The 10,957-nt window shown below is 34.0% G+C and overlaps 1 protein-coding gene across 1 annotated transcript; it reads left to right on the top strand.

Moving 5' to 3' along the window:
* The first annotated feature begins 786 nt into the window (after nt 1-786).
* On the top strand, nt 787-6,573 carry LOC128280463 (ankyrin repeat-containing protein BDA1-like). Its single transcript, XM_053018611.1, has 3 exons — nt 787-1,368; nt 1,481-1,931; nt 6,413-6,573. The coding sequence occupies exons 1-3, from the start codon at nt 787-789 to the stop codon at nt 6,571-6,573; spliced, it is 1,194 nt and encodes a 397-aa protein (XP_052874571.1).
* Nucleotides 6,574-10,957: the final 4,384 nt, after the last annotated feature.

The raw sequence follows: 10,957 nt of genomic DNA on the forward strand, positions 1-10,957 counted from the left end.
AGGACAAAGTCATTCTCTTCCTCCCATTATGTCCAAACCAACCCCTTGAGTTCGGTCCTTTTTGTGATTAAACCCAACTTTACCCTTCATAATTATATATTTTAGGTTAAGTTGTACTCCTTTATAATTTAATTTTTTAATTTTTAAATTTTGAAAAGTAAATCTAATTTTAATATTATTAAAATTTTTTATTAAATTTAGATTCATTATAACACTTTTTATTACATTTTAAAATATCATACCAATAAATTTAAAAAAAGTTTAATCATATTAATAATTAAATTTAAATTTATTAAGTTTTTAAGGTATAAAACAACAAAAGACGTAAGAAACCAAATTTTAACCTGTATATTATAACTTTTCATACATCAAAACAAAACCCATCTTTAAAATATTTCAGATATTGAGATTTAACGTCAGAAATCATGTTGATTGTTGAATGATCTTACTTACCACTATGAATAATTAATTAGCATTGCAAGCTATTGGCATAATAAAAATTTGTTTAGTATTTGATTAAATTAGAAACTTGTTTTTAAATGGACTACTTTAAAAGTTGTAAAATACTATTTTCAAATATTTAATTGATGTGCTCGTCGAAGACCAAGACCAAAAAGATATACGTATATTTGGGTGCCCTTTCTATCCAGATGCTGTTTCCTTGTTGACTCCAATACATAGACCATACATCACGTCTTTAGTCTTTTCAGCAAATTGCTGTAAGTGGGGGACTTGATTAAACCCTTTCAGTTTCTCTCTTATTGTCTATCAATCCTTCCTCCTAAGATGGATGAAAGTTTGAGAACAGCTGCTCGTACAGGAAATGTTAGTGATTTGTATTCATTAATTCAAAGAAATGGAAATGTTTTGAGGAGTTTTGATGAAGTGGAGTTTATGGAAACTCCATTACACGTAGCTGCAGAAGAAGGATGCATTGGGTTCGCAATGGAGATGATGAACTTAAAGCCATCATTTGCCAGGAAGCTAAACCAACAAGGTTTGAGCCCAATTCACATTGCGGTTAAAAAAGGGCATAAAGAGATGGTGCTACGCTTCCTAGAGATTGATAAAGATCTTGTTCGTGTCAAAGGGAAGAAGGGTAAGACTCCCTTGCACTTGATAAGTAAAGTTGGAAACCCTGATGGCTTGGTCGATAGGTTTTTGAAGGTTTGTCCCCAAAGTATAAAAAACGTTACAACTAGGAATCGTACTGCTTTGCATATTGCAGCGGAAAAGAATAGATTGGACGCTTTCCAGGTTCTAATCCGAACACTTAAAAAGAAAGACTACTGTCAAGAAGTAGTGAACAGGAAAGACGAAGATGGCAACACCGCACTGCACATATCTGCTATCAATAATCAACCCCAGGTTCGATCCATCATCTCTTGTATATAATTAATATTACATGGATTGTTTTGTATTTCATGGTTGACTGGTTGTTGCTTCTCTTTTTTAATATCTCAAATTATTGACTAAATAGCTGCTCAAACTACTACTAGAATGCAAAGCTGATAAGCATGAGACCAATGAGGCTGGTTTTACGGCACTGAAGGCACTGAAGGTAGCGGATCAACAGAACAATATAGAAAGCATTAGCATTCTGCGTGATTGTTGTCCAGGAGTTTCCAACTTCAAATATAAGTTGAAGAAACAAATTGGCAAGTATGTGGCAAAGGCATCATTGTTAATCTTTGACGATGTAGACAATATATCAAGCGAGGACCGCAGTATCTTACTAATAATTTTAGGAGTACTGCTTCTAAAGGCATCCTTCCAAGTGAATCTTAGCCCGCCTGGTGGTGTTTTGCAAGGAGAAAATTTCTCAAAGTCCAAAGGATCATATGATGCAAATGCGCCGGGGAAATCAGTCTTGGGTGAAGTTTACTTTCTTCGTTTCTTTGTTCCAACTTATGTTGTGTTTATGACGGCATGTTTCTTAACAGTAGCCCTCCTTAAACCATTTCCCGTTAGCCTCAGGACAACACTTCAAATACTACTTGCATTTTTGGCGATATGCTTCAATCAATCAATAATTATCAAAGAGCCAACAGATCTAGCAAGATGTCATCTACATATTTTCGATATTCTTTGTTTTCTTATTGGTGCTGATGAGTATTGTTTATCGGGCGTCAAAATTCATCACTTCAATTCTGGGATTTTGGTTATTCCAGGGTTATTAATTTTTCTCTTTAATGAATTTTCGCAAGGATCCATTTTAATTGTAGGATATTGTTTGTACTTCATAATCCTATTCTTAGGAGGTTGGTTATTCATTAGTCTATGTAAGTTCTGCACAAAGGGATGTCGTGCACGTTGTAACTCGTAAAAAATCAAATTTATATTTATTCTTGTTTTCTGTCAATTTATTATAGTATTTTTTAATTAAATATTTGGCATATTATGAAGTAAACAATTTCATGAATATTTTAGTTTTTAAGAATGTTACTTAAAATAAGTTGTTTTTGGATTTTTAATATAATTTATAATAGTATTTCGATATCGAATGGGATGTTAATTCTTATTGAATTCTTGCCACTCGATTTTTGATATAACGAAATGCACTAATTAAACCTTACTCCCCCTTCGTTTATTTTCACACAATATCCAAAAAATTCTTTTTAAAAAACCCTAAATCTCCTATCTCTCTCTCTCTTTACCCATATTTTAACCCGAAATATTTTTTTTAATCCACTATTATCTAATGGCTTCATTGATGTTTCAATATCAACATTTAGCTCCTAAAAATGCAAATATGATCATATTCTCACTCAATTTTTAATTTTATTATTATTAGATTTTGTTACAATTAAGTTTTTTTATTATGAATTTCTTTTGATATTTCAATAAATTAAAATTTTTTAGTGAAATTTTTATAAAGATGAAGATCCAACTATTCTGCCCAACATAATCTTCGTTTTGACCAATTAGATAAATGTATCGAACACCACTTAGAAAGGATTAGTTTATTAGTGACAACTAAAATGTTCCACTTTGCAAACACATAATTTTCATTTTCCATACGAGGAAGCTATTATAAAATTGAAAGATATAACTTTAATAACCGACCTTTTAATGGTTGAGTCTTAGTTTAATTGGAACCATTGCTATTAAAGGAATTAGGAATCATATTTTTTCTTCTGATTTAAGAGTTAGGAAAAGGGTAATAGGTAGAAGTAGGCATTGTATCAAAAGTAATAGCCAACCTTTTAATTGAAAAACAACCGATAACAAGAGAATGTCCAATTGACTTGTTCTGGTTATGTTATCAATTATTTGATGCTATTACTAACAAGGAGGTGAAAGAACGGGATGATGATATCATGAAATTTACATGGTTGATAAAACTTATCAAATGGGTACCGATGCTAATGCAATTCTCAAGTAGATAGAACAATATGCTAAAACTTGTATATGATTTATGTGATAGGAGGAATGTTGTTATCAGAAAAGTCTAGTTACTTGGTTCATGACATGTATCTAAATATATTATGAAATTCTGATTTCGCCATATGCCAACTAAGGGGTAATGAATGGTGTTTCTCAACTATTGTTTACACAAGTTATCCTAATAATATGTGTTCAAGGCCTTACTTAGAATCCACAATAAAAATCATAGTTCAATAATGCTATGTTTGGTAGGAGTATTAATTTTTACGCATGTTTTAGTATATGAGTTAACAATAAACTAATGCAATCGGTAACAATTAGCGTCTTCCATGATTTATTTTAAGTAAAGAGAATGAATATGTTTCACTTATTTTGAAAAGGTTTTATTTTTAAAAGAGTTTTACTCATCTTTCTAATTTCGAGTTTAAATTTACAATAATGTTGTAGCGACGTAAAAATTTTAGTTTCGCTTGGTCGCTAATTGTGGCGATTTATTAAAAAAGTTTGAAATTTGACGTTTGATTTTTTGAAATAAACAGGGAGTCGCCACCGATCCTTTTTCCTAGGTGTGATCGAACACCTATTAGATCTCTTATTAAAACAAATAAAAGGCTGAGTTTAGGTCTACGTTAAAATTCAGAGAAAATTTAGGGTTCGGGAGTCGATTACGCGCGAGGAAGGTATTAGCACCCTCGCGACGCCCAAAATTGGTATCTTATAAACAAGTGTTGTCTTAATTTTCAAAATTGCGAGTTCAAAGTAACATTGAATCGTGACCGAGTAAAACACGAGAAATTTCAAGCTTCGTTTTCTTCTGAGAAGGATATACCGTTTTAACACAAGTCGATTGATATTCACCCAACATAGCGATGAAATCGATGACATAGTGTTTAAATCGGTACGTTGCCTTGCTTATTGAAATAAAAACACGAATAAGTATGTTCGAAACAATGTAAAGTAAATTAATAAATAAAAATAAATAAAAGATAAATCTAGAGGTACATTGAAGCGAATATAAATGTGACAATAATATTATAAACAATCAAGACATATATGATACTAGAATTAAATATGAAATGGAAATAATGAATGTAGATACATGATATTAAGAGTATGTATGTAAACTATACATAATGTTTGATAGTAAAAATATAACTAATAATGTTAAAATATATACATAATATATACCTATATACATATGAAAAATGTGTGCACATGACGTATATAAAAATATATACATAGTAATATAAAATAATAAGTGATAATAGTGAAAATAATGGGTATAATAATTATAATGATATACTGAAAATAATACTATATATAAAATATGTATACAAGTATAATAAAATATATGTCTTGAGTTTAATAACAAACATAGTAGAAATAAAATAAGTGTAATAATGATATATACACAATATGGTATTAAGATATATATATATATATATATATATATATATATACAATATAGTGTTTAAAAATATATACATAAGATGGTATAAAAATATGTACATGGAAATGTATAAGAAATATATATAATTATTAATATTAAAATATATACATAACATATATAAAACGTATACAATATATACATACCTTAGAAATGATAATAATAATAAAAACTACTTTGTACACTACACAAATATATTCACACACACACACATATATATATAAATAATAGTATTAGAAATATACAATATAATATTAGAAATATACATATAATAGTATAAAAATATATAACTAATAATATTAAAATATATATAATAATATATATAAAAATATATATATTGAAAACATATATACATAACATACATGAAGAATATATATAATATAATATTTAAACATTTACATAATATATAAATATTAGAAATAAATAACGATTGATAATAATAATAATATTAGAAATAATAATGAAGTATATAAAAAGCAAATATAATATAATAGTAATATTAAAATAAAGTAATTAAAATAGTACTATATATAAATACATATACATACATATATAATATACATACACTAGTATTAATAATAATAATAAAACTAGAAATAGTAATAATTAGTAATAATAATACGTTAGAAAATAATTAATATGTTAATAAAAATAATAGTAATGAAAATAATACTAACAGTAATAATAAAGATAGAAATAAAATAATAGTAATAATATTAATAATATGTAAAAAAAAATGAAACTAAATAAAAAAAAGGACTAAATCGAACTAAGAACAGAATTTTGGGGGCAAATTTAAAAAGGAATAAAGGGCAAAGGACCAAAATGAACACGCGGGCAACCCTGGGGGACCAAAAACGCAATATTCACGATGTCCAAAACGCAGTAGTAGCATAGGGGTCTAAATTGAAAACCATGAAAATTATGGGGCTAAATTAAAATATAAAAGACTTAATTGTAAATGCATGAAAAAGCGGAGGGACGATTAGCAAATAGCCTCTCCCTTAAAAAAACACGCGATCCTAGTCGGAGCGGGTCGGTCGACCCGGCCGTGTTCAAAACAACGTCGTTTATTATTAAGCAGGGGACCAAAGCAGTGCGTTTGGTCCCTATAAAGATAAAAATTTTAAAAAATTCATTTGAGACTAAGGAAGAAAAAAAAAGAGAAAAGAGGAAGAGGGAGAGGGAGGCCCCGGAGCGATTTTCGGCCAGAGGAGAGGGCGTCGGTCTGATCGCCGGACCGTCGCCAGCGCCGGCGCCGGTCACAGCACGCGGTGACCGAAAAAGGTAAAATTTACTTCTTCTTTTTTCGAATATATGTGTATGTATGTTAGAAATGAGGAAGAAAAGAGAAAAAGAAAAAAAAAACAGATTTAAAAAAAAAACAAAATCACCTTCCGATTTATGTTTTCGTTCCTTGTTTCTTTTTGTTGTTTTTACTTGTTTTGATCTCCAATATCTGTATTACCACCCCCCTTTACAAATGTTTATTTCTCGGCTTTATAGCAGATTACAAAACTAGGAAACTATTATTTATTTTTTTGTCCTATTCTGTTTGGTCTGCTTCTGTCTTTGCAGGGTATGGAGGTGTCAGGGAAGTGGAGGAGAAGCATGCGGTGGCAGACGGTATGGGAGTGACCAAGGATGGTGCTAGTGTCAGAGGAAAGTGGGGCGTGGTAGCCAAGGGCAGAGGGGCGTGCGGCGTAAGTAGGGGGCAAGTGGGGGGTTTGGTTGATTAAGGTTTCTGTTTGGGTTTGGGGTTGTAAGTGGGCTAGGTTTAGGTTAGTGGGTCCGATGGGTTTGGGTAGGTTAATTGGGCTCTCGGGTTTAGGGTTTAAAAATGGGCAAATGGGTAATTGGGTTTAGCTGAATGTGACTGGGCTTTGTGGGTTGTTGTAATTGATTTGGTTTGGGTTTATTTTTTGTAAAAGGCCCGGGCTAATTTGGGCTTCTACAGCTGCCCCTCTTTGCTTATTGTCGTGCAACGAGAATAAAGCAAAGACTTTCAAAGAAGACCAAATTTTCTCAGCCTTGCCGAGTCTTAACTTGTCTTAGTGCTCTTCTTGTTCAGGTAGTCTCTTTTCTGTCCACCACATCTTGTAGCTTTGGTTTGATCCACTGCATCTTTTGACATGACTTGTAGCTTCAATCTGCCCGCATCTTCAGGGGTATGAGGCTCCTAGCTTCGATTTGCTTCATTGTAGCTTCAGAAAGATGAGATCTATGGCTTCAATCTACTCTTCTATTGCTTCAGTCAGATAAGGTTTGTGGTTTTCTCTTCTGCAACTTTAGAAAGGCAATATCTGATATCCTCGATCAGCTCCACTATAACTTCAAGGAGACAAGATCTGGTGTCTTCAATCAGCTCCAATCTTCATTCTTTACTCGTCATGTGATCCTCTCGCAATATGAGCGGGTTTTTTTTTTTGAAAAACGGAAATTGAAAAACAGATATTGAAAATACCTCAACGTGCCCTGAGGCTCAACTCACATCTTGCAATATGAGCTGATTTTTGAAAAACATAAATTGGAGAAAACAGAAATTGAAATTACCTGAGCCCTGAGGCTCAACTCACCTCTCGCAGTATGAGTTGATTTTTGAAAAACAGAAATTAAAAATAGAAATTGAAAAGATCTCAGCATGTGAGCCGAGGCTCAACTCACCTCTCGCGATATGAGTTGATTTTTTTTTTTTTGAAAATAGAAATTGAAATTACCTCAGCGTGTCCTGAGGCTCAGCTCACCTCTCGCAATATGAGTTGATTTTCGAAAACGGAGATCAAAATTACCTCAGCATGTCTTGAGGCTCAACTCACCTATCGCAATATGAGTTGATTATTTTGAAAGACAAAAATTGAAAATACCTCAACGTGCCCCGAGGCTCAACTCATCTCTCGCAATATGAGTTGATTTTCGAAAAAAATAAATTGAAAAACATAAATTGAAACTGACTCAACACGTGAGCCAAGGCTCAACTCACCTCTCGCAATATAAGTTTATTTTTTTAAGTAGAACTTGAAAATACCTCGGCGTGCCCCGAGGCTCAACTCACCTCTCATAATATGAGTTAATTTTTGAAAAATCCAAAAAAATTGACAATACCTCAGCGTGTCCCGAGGCTCAACTCACCTCTCGCCATATGAGTTGATCTTTGGAACAGAAATAAAAACATTAGATTACCAAAACATGTCATCTGGTGGAACTCAGGTGTCTTTTCCTTTGATTCAGTACAACTATCATTACATCCTCTTACTCTACTGGAGTACCTGTAAATGTCATGTATGATGTTATCATGATATGCACATGTTTGTCTTAAACGCATTTATGCCTACATGATTATGATATGAGCTTTAGGCATGTTTGTCATATATTCCCTTTTCGTCACGATTTTTGATGATCTGTGTTCATTGCTTTGACTTTTGACTTTCTCTTCAGGCTCTATACCCGTCCTCAAGCTTCATGAATAATCTGTATTTCCTAGATATCACTCTTTTGCCCCTGGTTGAGCTTTGTCCTTGCGTTGAGGCTCTTGTACTTATCAAATTCTTACCCGGGTAATGCTTAACATTTCTTTTGTTTAGAGTATGTCATTTCACTATTTATCATGTAAACGAACCACACAATGAGATGCATGAAAAAAATGGTCAGGTAGGGACAAAAGGATACCTCGCATTTATTCATTTCAAATGTAGCAAACAAAGAAAGTTAACAAATGATAGTAAAAAAAGTGTTATAAAAAGAAAAAAGGATTGCGTTCAACAAATACAAGTACTCTAGATAATCAATGCATGAACTCTTCCACGTTCCTCAATCAAGAATCTTTTCGAGCATGGATTCTTGCGTAGAAAATTTTGAGCTTTCAGAAATACTTCAAATATGGTAGTCTCACTATTTGACCCACCGTTCCAAATGCCTTGCTTTTTAAGCCAGTGCTTGCTTCATTAGAACGCCCTTTCGGGTTTTCATTCTAATCTTTTGTGTTAATCAAGACGCACTTTTCGGGTTTTCACCTTGATCACTCCTTTTTTTTTTTAGGCATAATATTTCTTTACAGCATTTGAGTTCACTGGATTTGGTAACTCCTTCTCATCCATCTCGGTGAGAATCAAAGCTCCGCCCGAGAATGCCTTCTTTACGACGTATGGTCCTTCCCAATTCGGTGCCCATTTTCCTCGCAGGTCTCTTTGTATTGGGAGAATCTTTCTCAGCACGAGTTCTCCTTCGTAGAATTCTCTTGGCCGTATTTTCTTATCATAAGCTGCGATCATTCTCTTACGGTACATCATCTATGGCGATTGCCTTGACGTTTTTCTTCGATGAGGTTTAATTGGTCATATCGAGCTCGAACCCATTCGCTTCCTCTAATTTCGACTCCATTAAGACTCGTGAGAGGGATCTCAACCGATAGGTAGCACGACTTCCATTCCACAGACCGAGAGAAAGGAGTTGCCCGTGAGCGTCCGTCTGAGGCGTGCGATATGCTTACAAAGCAAGCGGTAGCTTCGTGCCGGTCTTTATCGTCTCGATCATTTTCCCAATAATCTTCTTAATATTCTTATTGGCGCTTCAACACTCCATTCATCTTTGGGTGATAAGGCTAGGAGTTATGATGCTTTATTTGGAATTGCTCACACTTCTTTCATCATCTTGTTGTTCAAATTCAGGCGTTATCTGAAATGATTCTTTCGGCAAACCATATCGACAAATGATTTCCTTTTCAAAACACGCAAACCGCAGTCTTCGTCACATTGGCAAACGATGCGGCTTCTATCCATTTCGTGAAGTAATCAATAACCACAAAAATGAATCGGTGTCCATTAGAAGCCTTTGGGGAAATTGGCCCTATTGCCCCACATAGAAAAAGGCCACGGAGAAGTCATGACGTGAAGAAACAAATGGGCTACATGAATTTTATCACCATAAATTTGACATTTGTGGCATTTTCGTGCGAAATTAATGCAGACGCTTTCCATCGTCAGCCAGTAATATCCGAGTCTCAAAATCTTCCTGGCCATAGTGAAACCATTGGCATGTGTCCCGCAAATTCCTTCATGGACATCTTTAAGTATTTTTCTAGCTTCAACAGCATCTACGCATCTCAAGAGCACCTGATCTTTTCCTCTTTTGTACAGGATATCCCCGTTAAGAACGAATCCCGCTACCATTCTTCTGATTATTCTTTTGTCGTTCTCGTTTGCTAGTTCGGGATACTTTTGATTCTTAATATATTCTAAGACATCATGGAACTATGGCCGTCCATCTGGCTCTTTTTCAATGCTGAAAGAATGTGCAGGAACTTCATATATGCTCATTTGAAGAGGCATTATTTTTGTTTCTCTGTTTGCTTGAACATTGAAGCCAAAGTGGCGTGGCATCGACCAATTGGTTTTCTTCTCGTGGGAGGTATATAAAGTTATTTCTTGAATTCTTTAATCAACTCGCCACTAGATCACTGTATTTAACCTTCGAGTCTCTCACTTCCCAATCTCCACGGTTTGGTAAATCACTAAGGTGAGTCTCTGTATACCTCTAAAGTTTTGACGTTTAGTTCAATAGTTCTGCTGAAGTCCCATGATCTGAGCCTCATATTACGCTATGTTATTGGTGCGGAAGAAATTCAGCTGGCGTTGAGCGGATAATGGTTCCCTTCTGGTGATACTAAGACAGCTCCAATCCCGTGTCCCAATGCATTCGATGCACCATCAAAGCTCATCTTCCATAACTTCTCTTTTGGTGACTCGCATTCTTTTTCTGTAATGCACATCAAGTCTTCATCTGGGAAATCAAATCTCAGTGGCTCGTAATCCTCCGTTGTTCGAGTTGCTAAGAAGTCAGCTATTGCACTTCCTTTTATTGACTTTTGACTCACATAGACGATGTCGTACTCCGATAGTAAAATCTGCCATTGTGCCATTCTTCCTGAGAGTGCAGGTGATTCCATCATGTATTTTATTGGGTCCAGCTTTAAAATTAACCATGTTGTATGATACAACATATATTGCACGAGTCTCCGAGCTATCCAAACCGAGGCATAGCAGTATTTTTCAATGGATGAATACTTTGCCTCATATTCGATGAACTTTTCTTGAGGTAGTAGATCGCTTTTCTTTCTTTCGACTCGTC

The sequence above is a fragment of the Gossypium arboreum genome, chromosome 9, assembly GCF_025698485.1.
Source record: "Gossypium arboreum isolate Shixiya-1 chromosome 9, ASM2569848v2, whole genome shotgun sequence".
Taxonomy (NCBI): domain Eukaryota; kingdom Viridiplantae; phylum Streptophyta; class Magnoliopsida; order Malvales; family Malvaceae; genus Gossypium; species Gossypium arboreum.

Coding starts and splice junctions, on each gene's coding strand:
- LOC128280463 (XM_053018611.1), top strand. CDS start 787: ATGGATGAAAGTTTGAGAACAGCTGCTCGTACAGGAAATGTTAGTGAT. Junction 1,369..1,480: donor CTATCAATAATCAACCCCAG/GTTCGATCCATC, acceptor TTGACTAAATAG/CTGCTCAAACTACTACTAGA. Junction 1,932..6,412: donor TGTTGTGTTTATGACGGCAT/GTTTCTTAACAG, acceptor CTGTCTTTGCAG/GGTATGGAGGTGTCAGGGAA.